General features: G+C 69.5%; 1 protein-coding gene across 11 annotated transcripts in view; it reads right to left on the reverse strand.

Annotated features, from left to right (window-relative positions):
- The window catches only part of DOCK6 (dedicator of cytokinesis 6), a 49,144-nt gene that overhangs the window by 19,530 nt on the left and 7,030 nt on the right, over positions 1-22,584 (reverse strand). For 6 of the 11 annotated variants that reach the window (XR_012642829.1, XM_074980329.1, XM_074980328.1 and 3 more), the window contains exons 3-29: positions 21,984-22,159; positions 19,998-20,066; positions 19,392-19,503; positions 19,072-19,284; positions 18,751-18,836; positions 18,049-18,115; positions 17,741-17,890; positions 17,570-17,650; positions 17,026-17,182; positions 15,764-15,888; positions 15,051-15,144; positions 14,539-14,701; positions 11,659-11,776; positions 10,926-10,996; positions 10,326-10,464; positions 9,771-9,872; positions 9,102-9,188; positions 8,490-8,721; positions 7,649-7,813; positions 5,485-5,657; positions 5,175-5,279; positions 4,687-4,776; positions 3,585-3,680; positions 3,153-3,293; positions 2,489-2,605; positions 1,949-2,119; positions 1,190-1,314 (exon numbers count right to left, since the gene is read on the reverse strand). Coding sequence is in view for 10 of the 11 variants with exons in the window: in XM_074980329.1 (XP_074836430.1) it covers positions 1,190-1,314; positions 1,949-2,119; positions 2,489-2,605; positions 3,153-3,293; positions 3,585-3,680; positions 4,687-4,776; positions 5,175-5,279; positions 5,485-5,657; positions 7,649-7,813; positions 8,490-8,721; positions 9,102-9,188; positions 9,771-9,872; positions 10,326-10,464; positions 10,926-10,996; positions 11,659-11,776; positions 14,539-14,701; positions 15,051-15,144; positions 15,764-15,888; positions 17,026-17,182; positions 17,570-17,650; positions 17,741-17,890; positions 18,049-18,115; positions 18,751-18,836; positions 19,072-19,284; positions 19,392-19,503; positions 19,998-20,066; positions 21,984-22,159 (3,425 nt within the window). In the remaining variant the exon portion in view is untranslated. The remainder of the gene's footprint in view (positions 1-1,189; positions 1,315-1,948; positions 2,120-2,488; positions 2,606-3,152; positions 3,294-3,584; positions 3,681-4,686; positions 4,777-5,174; positions 5,280-5,484; positions 5,658-7,648; positions 7,814-8,489; positions 8,722-9,101; positions 9,189-9,770; positions 9,873-10,325; positions 10,465-10,925; positions 10,997-11,658; positions 11,777-14,538; positions 14,702-15,050; positions 15,145-15,763; positions 15,889-17,025; positions 17,183-17,569; positions 17,651-17,740; positions 17,891-18,048; positions 18,116-18,750; positions 18,837-19,071; positions 19,285-19,391; positions 19,504-19,997; positions 20,067-21,983; positions 22,160-22,584) is intronic. The other 5 variants (XM_074980327.1, XM_074980333.1, XM_074980332.1 and 2 more) reach the window with 5 other exon arrangements.

Raw genomic sequence — 22,584 nt, forward strand, 5'->3', positions numbered from 1 at the left:
GGAGAGAACTCAGGAGTCCGGCTCCCAGCGCCCCCCCCCCCGCGCTCTAACCACTGCACCCCACTGCCCTCCCCGAGCTGGGAGAGAACCCAGGAGTCTGGCTCCCAGCCCCCCTGCGCTCTAACCACTGCACCCCACTGCCCTCCCCAAGCCGGGGGAGAACCCAGGAGTCCGGCTCCCAGTCTCAGTGACACTGGGGTTTTCGAATGACGGGAAGACCCACTGCTGTCGGCACCGTCCCAGCTCTGCCCCAAGGGAGGTGGCTCGTGTGGCATGACGAGCCTCAGCTCTGGGCCCGTGTCGGAACGTCACCATCAGGGCGACCACGGCGGCAGACGTGGCACAGGGGAGCAGCGCTGCCTCCCAGCCACGCCTCGGGAGTCCGGCTGCTGACCTGCAGCGGGGAGGCTGCCAAGGGCAGAACACCCCAAAAGGCCCCGGCCAGGCTCCCACGCAGGGAGAACAAGGGACGTCCCCCCACATGGGCCAGGGGATACCAGGGACCCTGAGGTGCCTCCGCTTGTCTCCAGCCCAGCTCACCCCGAGGAGCACCCCTGCTCCGGGCTGAGCCTGGGGGGCTTGCGCCCCCAGCCACAGCAGACGGGCCTCGGGGTGAGCACTGCGCAGCGGCTGAGCCGACGTCCACGGCTTTGGTGATGCTACTTGCACCCTTGTCTTCCTCTCGCTTGCTCCTACCCCATTGGGGGTTGGATGCCGAAGGCCGGGCCGGGCTCGGCTGCTCCGAGCTACACCTGGACCTGGGCGGGGGCGGCTCCTTTGGGCTGGAGGAACCCATGTGGACGTGGGGCGAGGGGCCGGCAGAACCCAGCTCTGTGTGAGATGGTCACACGGGCACTGGGTGTCAGAAGGAATTGTGTGTGCAGTGGCGGGCAGCCAGGGTGGTGACAGCGGTGCTGGGTGTGACGACACCAGGGGTGGGTGTGACAGGCGCGGTGCTGGCCGGGGTGGTGACAGCAGGGGTGGGTGTGACGGGCGCGGTGCTGGCCGGGGGCTGGGTGTGACGGGTGCGGTGCTGGCCGGGGTGGTGACAGCGGGGCTGGGTGTGATGGGTGCGGTGCCAGCTGGGGTGGGGACAGCAGGACTGGGGTGGCAACAGTGGGGCTGGGTATGACGGGTGCGGTGCCGAGTGCCCCCCCCCATCGTGGGCTGGACCCCAGGTGCTGCTCACCCTTCGGCCTCCGGCTCCAGGACAAGCGCCAGCTCTGTCAGCACCAGCCCCGCCAGGAAGTGCTGCCGGCGGAAGGGCCCCGACAGCTTGAACATGCCGGCCACCCGCGGGTCCTGGGCTGGGCCCTGCGGGGACAAGGGGGTGTGTGGGCACGGTGCAGGGGACCAGGTGCCAGAAATCACCTGTCCACTGGCAACCAGCCCCTGGCCTGGACCTGTCTATCCCCTGACCTCTGCTCCCCAGTCCTGCCCCCGCTGTGGCACCCCCCAAATGCTGCCCCCCAGTCCTGCCCCCCGCCATGGGTGCCTCCCAACCTCTGGCTCCCAGTCCTGCCCCCCAGCGTGGGCACCTCTGCCTCTGCCCCCCAGGAGGGGGGCTGCACAGAGCCAGAGCGCAGTGTGGGCTGCTCCACGACAGAGCTGAAGCCCCTGGATCCAGGAGACCATTTGCCTCTGCTGGGGGGAGGTGCAGAGTTTGGTTGTGGGTCAGCGACCCCCCTGGGACAGGCAGCCCCCCACTGGCCCAGGAGCAGGGAGGCACCGGTGGGGGGAACTGGGCAGTGGAGCAGAGAGAGGGCAAGGGCAGAGTACCGTGGGGGGGGGGGGGGGGGGTGTGGAGCAGAGGCAGGCAGGGGCGGGGTTACCTGGGGGCGGAGCAGGGGAGGTGGGGTTACCTGTGGGCAGAGCAGAGGCAGGCAGGGCGGGGTTACCCAGGGCGGACCAGAGGTGGGGGCGGAGCAGAGGCAGGGGGCGGGGTTACCTGGGAGGACGCGGAGCACGCGGAGGGCGCAGGTGAGGAGGGGGGCGAGAGGCGGTGCCAGGGCAGGTTGAGGCTGACGTAATGCTCATGGCTGCAGACGATACGCAGGAAATCCAGGCGCAGAGCCACCAGGGCGGGGGGGTTCTGGGTGCTGGGCAGCCGGTTTCCGATCTGGGGGGGGCAGCCGGTCACGGGGGGGGTTCCGGGGACACCCCCAACCACACTCTCCTTTTCCCCGTCCTCTCCTGCCACCCCTGCCTGCCCCGCCCCCTCTCCTGCCCCTCCACCTGCCCCCCCGCCTCCCCCGCCCCCTTTCCTACCTGCACCCCCAGCCCAGCTGTGCCTTCCATGCCACCCCCAGCCCTGGGCAGTCAATGACTGACGTGTGGGGGCCCCAAGGGAGGGAGAGGGATGGACGGACAGATGGACACCCCTGGGTCAGAGGCCACTGCGCCAGGCACGGACCCTGATGGCCTGCAGAGCTACCCCAGTCCCAGGACGTGTGGGGCAAACCCCCTGAGCACCTCCCGGCCCAGCCACCTGCTTGTAGTAGCAGCGGATGAGGCTGAAGACGAAGCCGCGGTCCATGAGCGAGAGCAGGTCATTGAGGAAGAAGGCCAGGCTGGCGTTGAGACGCTCTGCCAGCTCCACATCCTGCTGGGGGTGGGGGGTTACATGGGTGGAGCCTCAAACATGGTGAGTGGGTGGGTAGCCCACAGGAAATAGGTGGGGTGTGAAGGGGGGCCAGGCTGGGGGTGTGCCGGGGGGCGAGGGCAGGACAGATGGAGAGAGACAGACAGACAGAAGGTGCGGGGGACGATCAAGGTGCTGGTTGGTGGGTGGGCAGAGAGAGACATGGCTGGGGGTCACACAGGTGCTGGGGAACGGGGAGACACACTGCTAGGTGATGGGGGGTTTGCTGGCAGGGATCCCCATATGCCGAGTGCGGGGGCGGCCACCCAGGAGAGAGTCGGGTGCCGCCCGCCCGTAGCCGGCGGCGTTCCCACGGGTGGTGCACAGCCAGGCCTGCTTCAGTGCCTGGAACAAAATGCATTCCATACCAGGAGGCAGGAGAGGAGAGGGGCCTGCGGGCCGGGGGCACGCTGCTGCAGAAGGGGTGCCATCGGCGGGGCGCGAGGCCATCGGCGGGGGACACCGCTGGGCGTTGGGGGTGGCCGGCCACCGGAGCAGGGGCAGCACCCACCTTGTGGCAGCGGCTGGCGATCTCGGCACTGACGGCGCCCACCAGCGCGGCGATGTCGTCCGTGAAGCGGCCGGGGAAGCGCTGGCGGCGTGGGGCCGACAGCCTGTCGGCCTGGTGCAGGTGCAGGGCCATGCTCTTCGCCTGCGGGAGCCAGCCCAGCTGAGCACACGGGGGGCCAGGGGGCCATGGCGAGGGCTGTGGGACCAACCCCCCGGCAGCGCTGGTCGTCCCAGGATCCCTACCTGGGAGTGGCAGCTACCAACTCCTGCCCCCCCCGATGCCCCCACAGCCGGCCTGGTGGAGTGGGGGCAGCACCGCTCTACGGTGGGCGAGGGGGGCTGGGAGGTGCTGCACAGGGCTGGGGGGGAGGAGGAGGTTGAGCCAGGCCGAGCCGGGGGAAGGGCGGGGATGGGGGGTCGCCCCCCGACTCACCAGCAGGCGGAAGAAGAACCAGGCCTGGCGCAGCAGGGCCTCACGCAGGGCGCTGGTGCTCACCACCCACTGCAGGGCCAGCTCCTCGTGCAGCAGCTGGGCAGACGGACACGCCGTTACAGGGCTGGGCCGGCAGCGGGGGGGGGCCAGCCCCTCCCTCCCCCGGCTCCGAGGCCCGACGGGGGCAGGGCAGGATTTTACCCCACGGACTCCCCATCGCTGCAGTGCCCCCCACCCGGGCTGCAACCCCCCCCACCCCCCGGCACAGGAGGGAAACCGAGGCCTGCAGCCGGTGCGCAGCAGGGGCTCAGCCCTGGGGCTGCCCCCAGGCCAGGCCGGGCTGGTGGGGAGGGTGGCCTTGTGAGGCTCCCCAGCGAGCAGGAGGAGGAGGAGGAAGAAGATGGCACATGGAGAGTGGGTGGCCGGCAGCGGCACAGGGCAGGGGATGTAGGAGAGCAAGATGGAGCCTGGTGGAAAGGGCACAGGACCCCGAGGTGCCTCCTTGTCCTGTCTCTGCCCCAGCTCTGTCCGTCAGGAGCTGTGAGCAGGGTCCGGTGGGTCGCTGCCCGGCCCAGCAGGGGACGGCTCCGGGCACTGGCAGAGCTGCGGATCCCGCCGGCTGCAGCCTGCGCCAAGCGCTGGGGGACTGGCGCAGGGGCCCGCTCGACTTCACGCTCCCCTGGGGCTTTCTCGTCCTAACAACCCCGGGGGCGGGATGCTGACGGCCGGGCCCAGCTGCTCAGATCTGAGCTGCACGTAGGCCCGGGGCTGCGGCCGGACCCTGGGTGGATTTGGTGGGGTTGGGGGGCAGAACCTCTCACTGTGTGACAGGGCCGGGCTGTGGCACGTGGGACGCTGGCCTGGCAGGCGACTGAGGTGCCGTGCAGCGGAGGAGCCCAGTCGGGGTGGTCAGGAGCCCTGCTGCAGCCGTGCCCAGAGAATGCTGCCTTACACCTATTCCCCTCCAGCACAGGGGACAGGACCCAGGAGTCCTGGCTCACAGCACAGTGAGCGGTGGGTGAGATCTGTCCCAGGCACCTGCAGCTGAGCTGCACCTGGGCCCCCCTCGCCCCCAGCCTCACTCTGGGCCGCCCCCCTCTACCTTCTTGGCGGTGGGCCTGGCCGGGGCGGCGAGCTGGCTGGAGCAGGTCTCCAGGCAGGACGAGAGGCGGTTAGAGCTTCGCTCGCAGGCCTGCGGGATGCGGGGCGGTGATGGACAGGAGTTAATGGGATGAGGGTGGAGCAGAGAAGAGACATGAACGAGGTTGCTCGCCGGGGGCAGCCACACGCCTGGGCTGAGCCCCCCCCGCCCATCCACGGCGCTGCTCCATCCACCCCGCCCCCGGCAGAGCGAGGGAAGCAGTGCCATGACCCTTGCCACACACAAGGGGTCCGCGCCGGCAGTCCCGTGTGGGGAAAACATTTTACTGCACACCCCAGGGCACGCGCACCACCAAGAGAAGCACAAAGCTGAGCTGTGGGTGCTCTGCCAATCAGCCGGGCGGCACCTGACTCCCCTGGCTCGGTGGACAGGGAGCCCGGTGCCGCCCGGCGCGGGAAGTGGGCCGCAAGTGACGCAGAGACGGGCACCTGCTTGTGGTCGGCGCTGGCGCGGGGCGGGTTCCGGCGCAGCATGGCCTTGGGCCCGCCGGGGGCGTAGGCCGAGTTGACCCAGGAGTGCGAGCGGTCGATCCCCTGCACCGCGGCCAGCGGGAGAGAGAAAAGCAGCGAGAACCGTCACCGGGGAGGGTGGATAGTGAGCCAGAGGCACCCAGCGAGGAGGGAGAACAGCCCCGATCGCCCCGGGGTGAGGCCAGCCTGGGGAGAGCGGCAGAGCTGGGGGGTCTGGGGTGCAGGGACCAGGACACCCCTGCCAGGGCACAGCCAGCACCAGCCTTACTTTGCTGCTCATGATCTTCTGCACCTCGAGGTCTGGGGAGCCGGGCGCCGAGGCCAGGTCCGGGTTGCTGTTGCTGATGCTCTTGGAGCGCGCCAGGGTGAGGCTGGCAGGGCGGCCAGTGGCACGGGACAGGGTGGCACACTGGGTAGCCCCAGTGGGCAGCGCCCCGGCCTCTGGAACAAACCCGCCAGAGGGGAGTCAAGGGGTTGGGCGCCCAACTCCCTGCAGAACCCAGGCCGCCTGGCACCAACCCCCTGCTCTAACCACTAGGCACCACTCCCCTCCCAGACCCACACCAGCTCTGCATACCAGCCCAGCCCCCCCTTTCCTGAGGCTCCCCCAGAGGGAAATTTACCAGGAGATCCCCCTTCTATCCCCAGCCACCCCCCCCCCAGCAGACCTCCGCTTCCCAGAAGCAGCTGCTGCCTCCACCGCCCCCCCCGAACTCCCAGCCCTTGGACACTGAGGGGTGGGTGTCCCTGCTCACCACTGCCTGGCGGCACCGGCTGCTCAGAGCCCCCCCAAGGACCACCCCCCCCCCCGCTCACCACTGCCTGGCAGCACCAGCTGCTCCAAGCCCCCCCAAGGACCCCCTGCTCACCACTGCCTGGCGGCACCAGCTGCTCCGAGCCCCCCCCCAAGGACCCTCTGCTCACCACTGCCTGGCGGCACCGGCTGCTCCGAGCCCCCCCCCAAGGACCCCCTGCTCACCACTGCCTGGCAGCACCAGCTGCTCTGAGCCTCCCCCACGACCCTCCGCTCACCACTGCCTGGCAGCACCGGCTGCTCTGAGCCTCCCCCACGACCCTCCGCTCACCACTGCCTGGCAGCACCGGCTGCTCAGAGCCCCCCCGCAACAAGGACCCCCCGCTCACCACTGCCTGGCGGCACCGGCTGCTTCAAGCCCCCCCCCCCCAAGGACCCCCTGCTCACCACTGCCTGGCAGCACCGGCTGCTCAGAGCCCCCCCCCCCCCCCAAGGAACCCCCGCTCACCACTGCCTGGCAGCACCGGCTGCTCTGAGCCTCCCCCACGACCCTCCGCTCACCACTGCCTGGCAGCACCGGCTGCTCAGAGCCCCCCCCCACACAAGGAACCCCCGCTCACCACTGCCTGGCAGCACCGGCTGCTCAGAGCCCCCCCCCACAAGGAACCCCCGCTCACCACTGCCTGGCGGCACCGGCTGCTCCGAGCCCCCCCCCACAAGGAACCCCCGCTCACCACTGCCTGGCGGCACCGGCTGCTCCGAGCCCCCCCCCAAGGACCCCCTGCTCACCACTGCCTGGCGGCACCGGCTGCTCCGAGCCCCCCCCCCAAGGACCCCCTGCTCACCACTGCCTGGCAGCACCAGCTGCTCTGAGCCTCCCCCACGACCCTCCACTCACCACTGCCTGGCAGCACCGACTGCTCTGAGCCTCCCCCACGACCCTCCGCTCACCACTGCCTGGCAGCACCGGCTGCTCAGGGGCCCCCCCCACAAGGACCCCCCGCTCACCACTGCCTGGCGGCACCGGCTGCTTCGAACCCCCCCCCCCAAGGACCCCCTGCTCACCACTGCCTGGCAGCACCGGCTGCTCTGAGCCTCCCCCACGACCCTCCGCTCACCACTGCCTGGCAGCACCGGCTGCTCAGAGCCCCCCCCCCCAAGGAACCCCCGCTCACCACTGCCTGGCAGCACCGGCTGCTCAGAGCCCCCCCCCCCCCCAAGGAACCCCCACTCACCACTGCCTGGCAGCACCGGCTGCTCAGAGCCCCCCAACCCTGGACCCCCGCTCACCACTGCCTGGCAGCACCGGCTGCTCAGAGCCCCCCCCCACAAGGAACCCCCGCTCACCACTGCCTGACAGCACCGGCTGCTCTGAGCCTCCCCCACGACCCTCCGCTCACCACTGCCTGGCAGCACCGGCTGCTCAGAGCCCCCCCCCCCAAGGAACCCCCGCTCACCACTGCCTGGCAGCACCGGCTGCTCAGAGCCCCCCAACCCAGGACCCCCGCTCACCACTGCCTGGCAGCACCGGCTGCTCAGAGCCCCCCCCGCCAAGGAACCCCCGCTCACCACTGCCTGGCAGCACCAGCTGCTCTGAGCCTCCCCCACGACCCTCCGCTCACCACTGCCTGGCAGCACCGGCTGCTCAGAGCCCCCCAACCCAGGACCCCCTGCTCACCACTGCCTGGCAGTGCCGGCTCAGCAGCAGGCAGGCGGAAGCCGAAGTGGACATAGGAGGCCAGCACCGGGTTGCGGCCATGCTGGTCCTGGCTGGCCTCCAGGCCCCGGTGGATCTGGTTCACCATGATGGCGATGGCCTCGAAGGCGGCACGGCTCAGGTTGACTGGGGGAAACGTAAAGGGAGCAGGACTGAGCCGGGAGGGGGACCCAGCTGGGCCAGAGGACTCCTGGGTTCCTCCGGGGCTGGGGGTGGGTCCCCATCCACCCTGGCCCTGCCACACGAGACGCCCTGGCTCTGCCACTGGCCAGCGGGCTGGGCTCAAGCCCACCCAGTGCCTCAGTTTCCCCGTTCTGGGCAGCACAGCTAATGGTCTCCGGGCCTGGGCTGACCGCAGGGGCTCTGCCATGGGGCACCACACGCCCTGGAGAACAGCTGCGCAATCAATTGGCCAAAAATACAGCCCCGTGGGAGGAACCCCCTCTGATTGGCTGCCTTCCTCTCTGCCCTGCCTCCCAAGGTAGAGCAGCCAATCAGAGCAGCTGCAGCTCCATGTCCCCCTCCCACCACCTGGCCTGTGAAGGTGGAGGGGACCCCAGCCCAGCCCCCCAGGCGCTGGGGGAGGCAGACTTGTGTCTGCAGAAAGCAACAGGGTCCCCCACTTTCTCCAGACCCCATTAAGCCCAGTGCTCGCTACCCCGTCCTCCCACACTTGAGGGGGGCGTGATCCCCGAGGGGTGCTGGGCGTTCCCCAACTGGCATGGAGGTCCACAGGGGAGGGAGACGGGCATACCGACCAGGGCCGAGTCGCTGCGGGGGCTGGGAGCCAGGGGACACTCACCGATCTGGCCCCCAATGAGGGGCGGGCGAGCCATCAGCAGCAGCAGCTTGTCCAGCAGCTGGTGGCAGTGGGCGAGGAGGGCGTCCAGGCCAGCGCCCCGGAGCCCGGCCACACTGGCTCGCAGCTCCCCCTCTAGGCTGCCCTCCGTCAGCACCGCGTCTGGCAGCCGCACCGGGAAGCTGCCCCCCTCCAGCATGTGTCCCAGGGTGAAGAATTTATCCAGCGCAGGGTCCTGCCGGGGCAGGGGCAAGTGGCACCCGGAGGCTCCTCGTACCACAGCGCAGCTCCACCCGCAGCGGGGGGACCCAGGCGTCCAGGCCTGGGGGGGTTGGGACGCACGCGGAACTGGCCTGGCAGCCATAGGGACGCTGGCAGAGAGGGCCAGGACTGGCAGTCTGTGATGCCAAGGGGCTGGGGGGATGAGGGGCAGAGCCAGCAGCCCTGGGCGCTGGCGGCCTGAGGACGAGATGTGGGGCCTGGTGCCTCGGCCACACCCACAGCACCTCCCGAGGGGCGCTGCAGCCCCGCCCCAGCCGGCCCCACTGGGAAGCCAGACAGAGCCCCCAGCCCCCACCCTGCTGGGAACGGCACAGCTCTGCCCCAGCCCCTCACCTGCGTGTGCACGGAGGACGCAGCCCTTAGCTCCACGTGAAACACCCCCTTGTGGTTATCCACCCACTTCATGCCGGGCAGCTGCACCTGCCGGGGGAGGGAGAGCCGTGGGTCCCAGCGCCCCAGCAGGGTCTCACCTGCACTTGTGGGTCCCTGCCCCTCAGCCATGGGTCCCAGCACCCCACCAGGGTCTCACCTCCACTTGTGGGTCCCTGCCCCTCAGCCGTGGGTCCCAGCACCCCACCAGGGTCTCACCTCCACTTGTGGGTCCCTGCCCCTCAGTCGTGGGGCCCCGCGCCCTACCAGGGTCCCACCTCCACTTGTGGGTCCCTGCCCCTCAGCCCTGGGGCCCAGCACCCCACCAGGGTCTCACCTCCACTTGTGGGTCCCTGCCCCTCAGCCGTGGGTCCCAGCGCCCCGCCGGGGTCCCACCTCCTATTGCGGGGCCCTGTCCCTGCCCCTGCTCCCACCCCAGGCCGGGGGGGCAGCCATGCTCCCGCCTGGGATCTGGCCACACCGCAGGCCCCGTGACTCAGTTTCCCCAACAGCGGCAGGGCAGGGGGCGCCCAAAGGAAGACGGATGCCTCCCCCCTCCCGGGCTGAGCCCCCCTCACCCGGCCCGGCCCCGACCCCTCTCCCTGGGGCAGTCCCTGGCACACGTCTACTCACGTCCGGGGTGAGCACGGAGTAACTGGGGGGGGGCTTCTCCACTGCCACGGGCAGGCAGAGGTGCCCGGTGTGCAGGCGGCCGTGCTGCAGCAGGGGGACCCACTGGCGGGAGAGAGAGGGGCTCAGACGGGGCAGCCGGACCCCATGCGGGTGCTGGCACCGAAGCCCAGGCCCTGCCGAGCGGCGGCTTCGGTGGACGCGACCGGGCCACGTGTGCCGGCGTGGGGTGCAGCGGCTCGGGGCTGCGGGGAGACCTCGGCGGGAGGCTGGGCCCACGAGCGGGCCGGGCGCCAGGCCGGTGGGGAGGTACCGCCCCAGCTGCTTTGGCAGGTGCTGGGCTCACCCCTTGGGAGGCGCAGGCACCCAGCTAGAGCGATGGCATCCGCTCCGCACGGGTCGGGTCAGCAGGCGCCCGCAGGCACCTCCAGCTCAGCTACACCCCGAACGCCCCCGTCTTCCGGGGGGCCATGGCCAGGGAAGCGCCCGTGGGGGGCCTGAGGAGGTGACGGGGATAAGGGAGGAGCCCGGGCCAGGCCCCCACCCCACCGCACAGACCGTGTAGCCGACGGGCGTCTCCAGGGGCGTGTTGGGCTTCGGCTGGCAGCTGACGTGGGAGAAGGTGAAAAGCAGATGGTGCTTGTCTGTCAGGGCAGGCGGGATCTGCAGCTTGAACTCCTCGTAGAACTGGGGGCACCTGGGGGCAGCGGCAGTGACAGTCAGCTCCCGAGCCGTGGGGGGGCCCTGGCTGTACTGAAACCGGGGCTGGGGGGCTGCTCTGGGCCCCAGCCCCACATCCCAGGGAGACCCACAGGCAGGGCCAGCGCCCCCCTTCGCCCAGACACGTTACCGTAGTAACTGAAATATCCCACCCCCCCAATCCAGCCCAGACCAGTTACTGCAGGAACTGAAATATCCCACCCCCCCCAATCCAGCCCCCCAGACACCCCTACCGTATTGCCAGAAAGAGCTCCTCCCAAATCCAGTCCAGCTCCTTCTTGCTCCCATACACTCTTCCAGCGGTCACCATGTTTACTGGAATAGCTACCCCAGCCTCAAATCCAGCCCACTTTCCCCCTTCCCTCGAACACCGCTAGACCTGTTACTGTGCTAAGCGAACCCCCCAGCAGTGGCCGGCCAGCCGCAGGCAGTGCTCACCGGTTGTGATACACCACGGCTGTGTAGGCCTCTTTCACAAACTCACTGCAGCTCGACTTGCCAAAGATCACCTGGCAAAGGACAAACACCGTCACCCTAGGCAGGGGCCAGGGCTGGGACTGGCCGCCCTGGGCTGGGGCAGAGACAGGGCAGCGTCCCCAGGGCGAGGTGGGAGAGGGACTGTGCTGCCCAGGGGTCAGGCACCAGGTGTGCCTTGAGCGTGACCATAGGCCTGGAAATCTGGGGTCCCTCCAAAAGCATCACTGAGAGGACCCCGACCTGATCTCAGGGCTAACGAGGAGCCTGGAAGGGCACCAGCGCTGCAGGGATCACAGGGCCCACCCAGCGCCGGCCTTTTTCGGGGCATCCTGAGGGAGTGAAACGCTGGAGCCCGGCCCCTGAAATCCCCCGATCAGACTGGAGGTTCGGAGCCTGTTGCTCATGCTGCTGTGAGCTCCCAAACCTCCGCGAGGTGCTGGGAACCACAGCCTGCCTGCTCCCAGGGGTGGCCTTCAATGCAGGGCCACAGCCTCCCTGCCAGACTCGGCTGCCAGGCTGAGAACAGGAGCAGCAGGGGGAGACAGACCCATCGCAGCCGCACCCCTAGATCTCTGGCCCTTTCTCAGCTCCGTTTCTGCTGCCCCAGAACTAGGCAGGATTCCTGGGTCCCACTGCAGCACCGTTGGGCGGGGGGAACCAGAGAGCTCTGGGGTGGGGCCAGCACAGCACTCACCGGCAAGGCCTGGCTGGGGTCCTCGCCCGCCATGAACTGTATCTTCACGGCGATGTTGCGCACGGAGCCCTGGCGGCTGCTGAAGTTGAGGCTCTGGGGGTAGACGTACAGCAGGTTCCTGGGAGGGTGGGAGAGACAGGCAGGGAGTCACTGGGACTGGCGGTGATGGGCTGGGACTGGCGTGTGCCTTCCGGAGGCCTGAGACAGGGGGCACCAACCGCAGGGCAGGCAGGGAAACTGAGGCAAGGCTTGATGCCAGGGCAAAGGAGGTCCAGCGGTTAGAGCAGGGCCAGGCCAGGACTCCTGGGTTCTCTCCACAGCTGCGGGAGGGGAGTGGCACAAGTAGCGTCCCCGTTAGGAGATCTGTGGCTGTGCGGGGGGCTCTGCCCTCACCCCCAGCCCATGGCACCTGCAGGGAGCTCCAGGAGTGCCTGCTGGCTCCACTGTTAACCCCGCACTGCCTCTCTGCTGCAATCCCCTTTCGCAACTGCCCTGCCCTGGCCAGGGCGCTGTGCTCCGGGGCAGCCGTCAGGACACAGTGCGGGCACAGTGCCAGCTGCCAAAGTCTGCTGGGGCGGGCAAGGGAGGAGACGCTCACCAAACAGTCCTGCCTTACACCTTCCCCGGCCCACATAAGGCCGACTGCCGCCCTCCCGGTGCCGGAGCAATGCTGAGCCTGGGGCTGCTGCTGGCCCTGCTGCCCCACAGCGCGGCCGTGCCCCCCGCGGGGGCAGCACCGCAGGAGGAGCTGGACATCCTGGTGTACGGAGTGCTGCAGTTCAGCCAGGCCCTGCACGAGACCCTTGGCACCACGGGGCAGCGGCTGGAGCAGGCCAGGCACCGGCTTCAGCACTGCCAGCGCTCCCTGGGGGCCCTGCAGCGCCAGGCGCGCCAGGCCCAACAGGGCGTGGAGGAGCTGCGCAGGGCAGCGGAGAGGCTCAAGGTACCCACCCGGGGGGAAGGGAGCCAGGGCTTCTGGGACTCTTCCTCAGAACCTCAGGGTGCAAATCGGTGCCTCAGTTTCCCCAGCTGTAGGACCAGGGCCTCTGCCTTAGCGCCTGCAGAGCCCAGCGCAAGGATGAGGCTCCTGGCTCCCCCATGTGCGGGTGTCCCCGGGGGTGGGGGAGGGCATCTCTATTAACCTCTGGGTCTCCCACCTCCCCTGCCCAGCTGCAGCCCCCCAGCTCCTCGCCATCACCCCTGAGGGCAGGGCAGGGTTACCAGCCCCAGGTGGGGAAACTAAGGCACAGGCATTACACGGCCCGGCCCTGCCCTGCCTCCCCGTCCTTAAAGGGGCAGGAGGCGTTTGCTGTCCCGGCCCAGGCTCGCTGGCCCCATGGCGCTCGGCTCTCCCCACCACCAGGCCGAGGAGGCGGCGCTGCAGCTGGAGACCCACAGCAGGACCCAGACCCTCCGGGTGGCGCTGGCCGAACACCTCCGGCTGGCGCAGCGGCTGAAGGCGCTGGAGCGGACGCTGGCTGGGCTGGCCACTCTCAAGGTAACTCATGCGCTGGGGGCCAGGCCCCCGGGATTCCTGATTCCACACTGCCCTGACCCCACCTGGCTCCGGGCCCAGGCGTCCGATGACCCTACAGCCAGCAGGGGGCGCCCTGAACCACAGCCTGGCTCAGCCGCCTGGGACCCCCGCAGGGAGCCCCCCAGTGACCCCAGCTGGGACCTGGCCCCCCTGGTGGGCTCAGCTCCAGGCCACACACTGACGCTGGATGCCGGGGGGCCCCCAGCTCGGGGGCGGTATCTGGGGGAGGCCAGAGCATAACACAAACGGAGTCAGGGAGACAGCAGCTGGTGGGGGGACAAGGGACACCCAGCACCTGACCTGCCCATGGGGGATGCCCCCCAATTGTGCCTGACACCCCCATCCCCTCCCCAGACGCACGGGGAGCGGCAGAACGTCACCCTCCGGTCCCTGGGGGGTGCGGCCCGAGAGGGGGAGCAGCTGGCCCAGCTCCGGGAGCAGGTAAGACCCCCAAGGGGGAGGGGGGCACAACTCAGGGCGCCACTGCTACCTGAGGGGAAACTGAGGCAGAGTGGGCCTAGCACACCAGGCGCCCAATAGCTCTTGCACTAGCCACTAGGCCATGCTGCCTATGATCTCTGGTGCTCGGGTATGACAGCCTCAGCCTCTGGAGCCCAGGGGCTGGAGTCAGGCCTGTCTGGGGCCCATGGTTGGCTCCCTTGGGTGCTGCTGGGGGATGGAGCCCAGGGGGCATCCCAGCTACACCAGTCACCCCCCCAGGTTGCACCACAGCGCCCTGCGCCGCGCCCCACCCCTCCCCCCCGGCACTCACCCTGCCCCTCTCCTGCAGCTGCAGGGCCATGCCAGGGACAGGACGTGAGCGGACCCCACCAGGTGGCCGAGGGCAGCACACGAAGCCTCAGCACCGCGACGGGCAGCCCTACCCCAGCCCCCACCCAGCCAGCTGCAGAAAGGGCCCCCGCGAGGCCAGGCACAGCCAGCTGGAGCCCAGCTCCCAAGGGACAGCCCTGCCGCACAAGGGCCTGGTCCCGAGCGCGAGACCCGCCCCCAATCACCCCGGGAAATAAACAAACGGGGGGAGCAGCTGCCCCCCCGGGGCTTCCTGGAGAGAAGGGACTGTGAGTTCTAGAGGGGCATTGGGTAAAACCTCCCCACCCCGCCGGGGCCCCTCACTCCCAACCCACAGCCTCCTGCCCACCTGGCCCTGGCTTCCCTGGTGCCCCTCACTCCAGCCCCTGCCAGCCCAGCTCCCCTCTGGCTCCCCCGTGCCCCTCACTCCCAACCTGCAGCCCCCCGCCAGCCCAGCCCTCCCTGCCTGCAAAGTGCCCAGCTGCTGGCTGGCGGCTCCCCAGCGGAGGGCAGCACTCCCAGGCCCCACCCACCTGTATGTGGTGTGGGGCGCATAGACCTCACGGGCCGGGAACTCCAGGGTCTCCTTGGTGGGCCGCACCCGGGGGTCTGGGTAGGGCTTGACATGCAGCAGCTCCGGGGACAGGCAGTAGTGGGGGTTCTCGGGCACCGGCGAGATGTCCACCTTGAGCTGAGCTGCGGAGAGGCAGGGGCGGCTGTGAGGTGAATGCCTGGGGCAGGGGAGCTGCGGCTGAGCCCAGGGGCCAGGGCTGGGAGAAGGCGGGACCTGCAGGGAGCTGTACGTTGCATGGGCCTGAGATACGTTAGAGCAGCTGTGGGGGCTGCCCTGGGTGCATCGGCCACGATGGGTGTGGCTCTGTGGCTGCCCGCAGGCCCTACCCTTTGCAGGCCACACAGCCAGCTTCCCCGGAGGCTTTCACTTCGGCGTATGGGCCCTTGCCGAGGGTGGCAACCCCTCCCCCTGCCCCCACAGCACACGGAGCCCGGCGGTGCTGGCTGGCACCCAATGCCCGCGTCGCCCCACCTGTGATGGGGCGCAGGCGCCGCAGCAGCGAGGACGGCCGCCGCATGTCCGCCAGGAACTTGTACAGGTCCTCGTCACTCAGCCGGTCGCTCTCCTGCACGGGCCAGGTGGGCGTTAGAGCTGAGGCGGCGCCTGGCACCGGCCCCAGAGACACAAGGGGGCCGGGTCCCTGTGACAGCCGCCTAGCTCCGCCCCCCAGTCAGCTTCCCCTGAAACTCCACCCCACAGCCGAATCCCCCCCATAGCTCCGCCCCCAGTCAGCTTCCCCTGAAACGCCACCCCCCAGCCGAATCCCCCCCATAGCTCCGCCCCCAGTCAGCTTCCCCTGAAACTCCACCCCCAGCCGAATCCCCCCATAGCTCCGCCCCCTAGTCAGCTCCTCCCTGAAACTCCGCCCCAGCCAAATCCCCCCATAGCTCCACCCCCCAGTCAGCTTCCCCTGAAACCCCGGCTGAATTCCACCATAGCTCCGCCCCCCCAGCCAGCTCCTTCCTGAAACTCCGCCCCCAGCCGAATCCCCCCATAGCCCTGCCCCCACTTCCCCAAGTTCTGCGCACAAATCCAGTACCGCCAACCACACCCACAGCGGTTCCGCCCCCCAAGCCCTGGCCCCACACCCCGAGTCCCTCTGCCCCCCATGTCCCAAGCCCCGCCCATAACGATCCCGAGGCCGCACCCCCACAGCAGCAGGAGTGCCCCCCGCCCGCTGGTACCTGCTTGAAGAAGTTGGTGACGGTGAGGGTGGCAGGACGGAAGGTGCCGAAGCTGCCCAGCTCCTCCCCAGCGCTCACGCGCTCCAGCGCCCGCCGCCTGCGCTCGTTCCAGGTGCCCCGGCGCTCTGCGGGGACGGGGGGCGGTGCTCAGCCCGGGCTCCGCCAGCTCCTCCTCGCCGGGGCTGCAGGGCCGCGGCAGTTCCCCCTGCCGCTCAAGGGCGGCCACCTCTGGGGAGGGCCGCAGCCGCCTGGACCCATGGCGACCAGCTCGGCCGGCGCTCGGACACAGGCGAACGGGTGCCACTGACCACCCATGGCCAGGGCCGGTCTGGGTTCCGTCACCCAGAGCTGCTGGGGCCTTGGGGCAGCCCAGCTGCCTGCCAGGGAGAGAGCCCCATGCTGGGCCCCCGCTGCCCCCAGCCCAGCACCCCCTGCTGGGCCCCCCCAGCACCCCCTACCCCTCCCACCACAGCCCAGTGCCCCCCGCTGGGCCTCTGCCCCCCCCAGCGCCCCCTGCTCCCCACACTGGGCCCCCCCAGCGCCCCCTACCCCTCCCACCACAGCCCAGCACACCCCACTGGGACCCTGCCTCCCCAGCATCCCCTGCTGGGCCCCTGCCCCCCCAGCTCAGCACCCCCCACTGGGCCCCCCAAGCGCCCCCTACCCCTCCCACCACAGCCCAGTGCCCCCCGCTGGGCCCCTGCCCCCCCAGCGCCCCCTGCTCCCCACACTGGGCCCCTGCTCCCTCCAGCCCAGCACCCCCCGCTGGGCCCCTCCAGCACTCCCTGCCCCTCCCACCACAGCCCAGCGCCCCCTGCTCTCCCTGCTGGGACCCCCAGCACCCCCTGGGCCCCTGCCCCTCCCACCACAGCCCAGTGCCCCTCTGGGCCTCTGCCCCCCCCCAGCACCCCCTGCTGGACCCCCACTCCCGCCAGCCCAGCACCCCCTGGACCCCCGCCCCTCCCACCAGAGCCCAGTACCTCTCTGGGATCCCCCCCAGCAGCTCAGCACCCCCTGCCACAGTCTAGCCTGCTTGCTGGGGACAGCGCCCCCTGCTGGACCCCTGACCCCCACAGCCCTGGGCCTCCTGCGGGCCCCCCAGCCCAGTGGCCCTGGCCCACTCCCTGCAGCACAGCATCCCCCGGTGCCAGGCTGGAACACAGGGCTCAGCACCCCACACCAAGCCCCCCCCAGCACCCGGCTGCGGGTGTGGGTGGCCAAACACCAGGCGTAGAAGCACCACAGCTTGGCCCTGGGCTCACCGCTCTCGGCCTCTGCGGCGTCGCGCTCCAGGCCCCCGGCGGAGCTGAGGATGTTCAGGAGGTGGATGGCCGTCCAGGCGAAGGGCATGCGGTACCGGCCCAGGCGGCCGCAGAACTGCTCGGCCGCCCCCCGCAGCTTCTCCAGCTTCTCCTTGTTCTGGGGCAGGGACAGCCATGGAGTCGGCCGGGCAGAGACACCCGCTCACCCCCACCGAGCCCCCAGGGGGCATGGGGAGCTCCCACTCCTGCGGTCAGAGCCAGGACTCCTGGGTTCTCTCCCCAGCCCTGGGCAGGCAGCAGGACCTAGTGGTTAGTGCAGGTGGGGCTGGGAGTCAGAACTCCTGGGTTCTCTCCCCAGCCCTGGGTGGGCAGTTGGACCTCGTGGCTAGAGCAAGAGTGGGGTGCTGGGATGCCAGAAAGCAGCCCAGGAAGCACTGCAGGGCGGGCACGGGGAGCCCAGGGTGTGGGGGGCCAGCCCCATGCCAGCCCAGGACCCCCGGCAAGCCGTCCTGTGGGGCCCAGGCTGGCTCTGAGCAGCCCCTACCTTGGCTGCATCCGTCTCCTTCAGGACCATGTAGGGATCACAGCAGTCGCCAATGTCCCCCTGCTGCAGCACCTTCTCCAGCTGGGGGAGCAGAGCCAGGAGTGACCCGCTGGGAAGGGAGCGAGGTCGAGTGGTTAGAGTGGGGGGGGGGCACACCCGCCCCAGGCTCACCTTGATGACCAGGAAGATGTCGGGGGAGGGGTGGGAGATGGAGAAGATGGCGGAGCGTGCCAGGGTGGAGATGGCTGGGGGGCTGCCATGGGCCCGCAGCAGCCCCTTGGTCTGCTCCGAGTTGAGGTCGAAGTAGAAGTTCTCTGAGATCTACGGAGGGGACACAAGTGACCGCCTGAGCCACGCCCCCCCCCCCCCCGTCTGTACAGCCCAGGCCACGCCCCCCCAGTCTGTACAGCCCAGGCCACACCCCTGTGTCCCTGCCCCATCCCGGCCCAGCACATGCTCCGGGGAGGAGCCATCGGTACCTTTTTCTTTTCCTTGGCGTCGTACAAGGCAAGTGTCCCAAAAATGGGCTCAATCTCGATCTCGAACCTGGCGCCAGAGAGATGCCGTTTGTCAGACCCAGCCACACCGTCCCCCAGGCCCCACCCCCACAGCCGCTCCATCAGAGGCCCCAACCCCACGGCTGCTGCATCAGCGTCCCCAGCCCGACAGCCAGCAATCACCCTGGCCCCACACCCTGCTGCACTTAAGAACCAGCATGGCCTAGGGGTTGGGAGCAGGATGCCTGCATTCCGATTTTGGCTCCAGGGGAGCAGGGCATAGTGCTTAGAGCAGGGGGGGCTGGGAGCCAGAACCCTGGGCTACTTTTCTAGACCCCCCAATCACTCACCGCGCAGCGATGGCCGAGCCCTGCCTGCCCAGTGCCTCAGTTTCCCCTCCAATATGGACACAGCTGCCCCTCCACACCCTCCAAGGCTCCTGGGAGGAGCAGAGCTGAGCAGGGTGTCCCAGGCTCCCAACAGCCGGCCCTTCAGCTCTCATTCCTGGGGGGGAGCCTGGGAACCCCCAGCCCTCTCCTCCTGCTGCACTAGCCCAGCCCAGCTCTGCCCAGGCAGCTGGCTTGGCTCCAGCAGGGAAGGAAATGCCACACTCCCCTCCCAGCCGCAGGGACCCCCCACCCCTGATTCCCGGCTCTGGCGCTGGCGGGAGGGGTGAGGACTTACTTGAGAGACAGGCACTTCACCAGGATCCGCTGGCCAAAGTGCTCCCGGGGCAGCTCGGGCAGGCTGCAGCGCTCCACTGCCTCCTCCTGCCAGCCGGGGGGCAACCGTGAGAACAGCCCCTTGGACCCTGCACCCCCCAGCGCCCCGCTGCATGGGCAGGGCCCAAGTGGGCAGCCTGGCCTCACCCAGATGGCCCCAGCTCTGCCACTGACCCCACGGCTGAACCTGGGCAAATCCCAGCCTCCTGCCTCAGTTTCCCCTCTCCCCAGGAGCCCTTTGTGGGGGGTGGGCAGTGCCCAGCGTGAACAGGGCGGGACTCACCTCGTCGGGGGTGGGGAAGAGGGCCAGCAGCTCGGGGTGCCGGTTCTCCCTGCGCAGCTCCTGGTTCTGCCGGTCGACCTCCTCCAGGGCCGGGCGCTCCAGCAGGGCCGGCAGCAGCGGGTCGGCCGCCGAGTTCTTCAGGTCGAAGATGCTGGAGGCCCAGCTGCCCCGGGGCGTGTCGTCCAGCGAGGGCGAGCGGCGCTTCAGCTCCTCCTGGGGCGGGTGGGCGGGGACAGGCTCTGAGCCAGGGTCCTGCCCCAGCGCCCCCCACCACGATCCTGTCACCCCAGCCGGCCCCCACCCCCCCGTGGCCTCCTCACCGGCTCCTCCACCACCTCGTCCAGCTCGAAGACCTGCCGGGAGAGCCCCCTCTGCAGCTGGCGCTGCCGCTCGGCTGGCGGGGGGCTGTACATGGTGCTGAGCTGCTGGTACCTGGGGGCACAGGAGCCTCAGTGTCACCCACCACTGCCCACGCAGCCCCCCCGCGACGGCAGGCTGTTGGCTGCCCCAGCACGGCCATCCCACCGCCTGAGTCCAGCAGGCACACAGGAGGGAGAGCCGGGAACGAACCGCCCCTGCTGTGCCTCGGTTTCCCTAGCTGCCCGCCCCCAGGAGTCCGCTGCTGTGTAACTTGGGCGGACGGATGGACAGGGAGAGACAGACCGACCGCCGGCCCTCAGCCGCACCCATCACAAGGCGGAGTCGGGCAGGGCGGACCAAGCCCTGGGCACCCCCCACCCCCCATCTGAGAGCACGGAGCAGATCCAGGGGCTGGGGCAGGCAGCTGGCTGCAGCACAGGCCTGGGCAACCGGCCACCCGCTGGGCCCACGCCCGGCCTCCCGCCCAGCACGGCCTGGGGCAGCGAGTCCCAGACCCAGAGCGCAGCACCGGCCCTGGCCCCGGGTCTGGCACGCCGCCAACTTACTTCCGCCGCACGACGACCCAGTCCTGTGTGTAGACCTGCACCGCGTCCCGCACCCGCGCCTCCAGCTTCCTGGCGGGAGGGAAACACACAGGGCTCAGCTTCCCACTGCTCCACCGGGGTAGGGGTGTGATGGGGTTCAGGGGTCCCCCTGCACTGCACCCCGTCCGCTGGCAGGAGTGACTCTCACTCAGCAGGTACAACAGAAGGTTTATTAGACAACAGAAGCCCAGTTTCTCACAGAACGACAGCACAGCAGCCAGAGAGTCCTTCCAACCTGTCCTGGGGGGAAGACCCCGAGGGGTGCCCCTCTGGGGTGTAGCTTTCCCCCTCCTCCGGCTGGCTGCCTTCCAGCTCTCCCTTTTCCTAGCCTCCAACTGCCGCCCCCGATTCAAAACCCAGCTCGGCTCCTCCCTGCTCTTTGTTCAGGCAGAGGTGTCACCTGCCAGTTGTAGCCCCAGGGTCATCCTTAGCCACTGGGAGCTGCTGCTTGCCTCAGACATCCAGCCTGACTCACACATGCACTCCCCCAACTCCATCACAGGGGGCTGCACGGGCAGCTCCAGGGGGCAGCGGGCACACCGCCAACCCACGTGCCCCTTTTCCCAGCCGGGGCCTCCACAGCAGCCACGTTCCTGCTTCCGCTGCTGGCCCGGTGACCCGGAGCACTCACGCCCCTCCCGTGCCTCAGTTTCCCCACCTGCAGCCCAGGGCTGACCGCCCTGCTGTGTAAAGCGCTTCATGAGGCCTGGGAGAGGGAGGCACCTGGGAGACTCCCGCCCGGCTCGTCACACTCTGCCGCCACCAGTTAACCCACACCCCGTTCGCTCGAGGACTCCTGGATGGAGAGAGCTTCAGCCACCAAACGGGGCGTCCGGCGTCATCCTGTCCCGGCGCGCGGCCCAGCCGGCGGTTGGTTGTGCCAGCACAACGGGACGCGCCTTGACCGGGGATTGCGTCTCAGGAAAGGGAGAGGGCGAGAGGGGGACAGAGCCTCGGGCAGCAAATCGAGGGAGAACGTGATCGGGAACGGCGCGGCCGAGGCCTCTGGCGCGGGAGCCAGCCCGTGGGCCGGGCTCGTCGGGAGGGGAACGTCCCCGGGTGGAATCTCCACTTCCCAAAGGCGGCGAAGGACGTTAGCAGGGAGAGGGGAACGGGAGGCGGCGGCACTGAAACCCAGCCGGTGCCGGGAGCCCCACAGCGCAGAGCCCTAACCTGCAGGGCCCGGAGCGAGGCCGGCGCCCGCTGACTAGGCAGCGTAACGTATCACGGAGCCTCGGTGCGGCTGCGGGGGGCGGCCTGGAGCAGCACGGGGCTGTGCACTGAGAACTCACGAGCTCTGACATCCCAAGTCCCTGCCCCATCCAGTCTGTATAGCCCAGGCCACGCCCTTAGCCTGAGGCCCCGCCCCAGCCAGTCTGTACAGCCCAGGCCACGCCCTTAGCCTGAGGCCCCGCCCCAGCCAGTCTGTACAGCCCAGGCCACGCCCTTAGCCTGAGGCCCCGCCCCAGCCAGTCTGTACAGCCCAGGCCACGCCCTTAGCCTGAGGCCCCGCCCCAGCCAGTCTGTACAGCCCAGGCCACCCCCTTAGCCTGAGGCCACGCCCCACTATTTGTACAGCCCAGGCCACGCCCTTAGCCTGAGGCCCCGCCCCAGCCAGTCTGTATAGCCCAGGCCACCCCCTTAGCCTGAGGCCACACCCCACTATTTGTACAGCCCAGGCCATGCTGCTCAGCCTGAGCCTCTCCCCCAGGCTGGTCAGGCCCCCGGTACCTCAGTTTCCCCAGGAGAAGGACAACACCTGGAGCCCACAGTAGGCCCCCCGCCCATTACAAAATTCCCCAAGCTGCAGGACCCAGTGCTAGACGTGCTGCCTCCTGCTGGTGGCTGGGCAGTACCGAGTTCCTACCCCCATGGTCTGGGGAGTATCGGGGTGTGGTCCCCCCTCCCTGCACCACAGCTCAGTATCTAGCCCCAGCCAGCACCCACCCCTCGTCAGGCACCCCCGGCTCCAGCGTGCGGCATTCCCGCAGCTCTCGGACCACCTCCAGGTCATCGCTGGGGAACTCGACCAAGTCACGGAGCAGGCCAGGCTCCGGCTCCAGCGGGTGGGTTGCCAGGTACTCCTCGAAGTCCACCGGCTCCACCACCTCCGTCAGCGGCACCTGGGGGAGAGCGACGGACCAGTCAGGAGAGCAGGATGACGCCTGTAGCGGCCCCAAGGGCGACCCAGCTTACCCCATGCTGCGGGGAGTGTGGCCTAAGGGGTCAGAGCAGGGGGCACCAAACCAGGACTCCTGGGTTCTCCGCTGCGCTGGGAGGGCAGTGGTGGCTGGTGGTTAGAGCAGGGGGCCGGGAGCTAGGACTCCTGGGTTCTCCGCTGCGCTGGGAGGGCAGTGGGGGGCTGGTGGTTAGAGCAGGGGGCCGGGAGCCAGGACTCCTGGGTTCTCTGTGGTGCTGGGAGAGCAGTGAACGTAAGAACATAAGAACGGCCATACTGGGTCAGACCAAAGGTCCATCTAGCCCAGTATCCTGTCTGCCAACAGTAGCCAGTGCCAGGTGCCCCAGAGGAGGTGAACCGAAGACAATG

This window comes from Carettochelys insculpta, chromosome 29 (assembly GCF_033958435.1).
Source record: "Carettochelys insculpta isolate YL-2023 chromosome 29, ASM3395843v1, whole genome shotgun sequence".
NCBI classification, from domain to species: Eukaryota; Metazoa; Chordata; order Testudines; family Carettochelyidae; genus Carettochelys; species Carettochelys insculpta.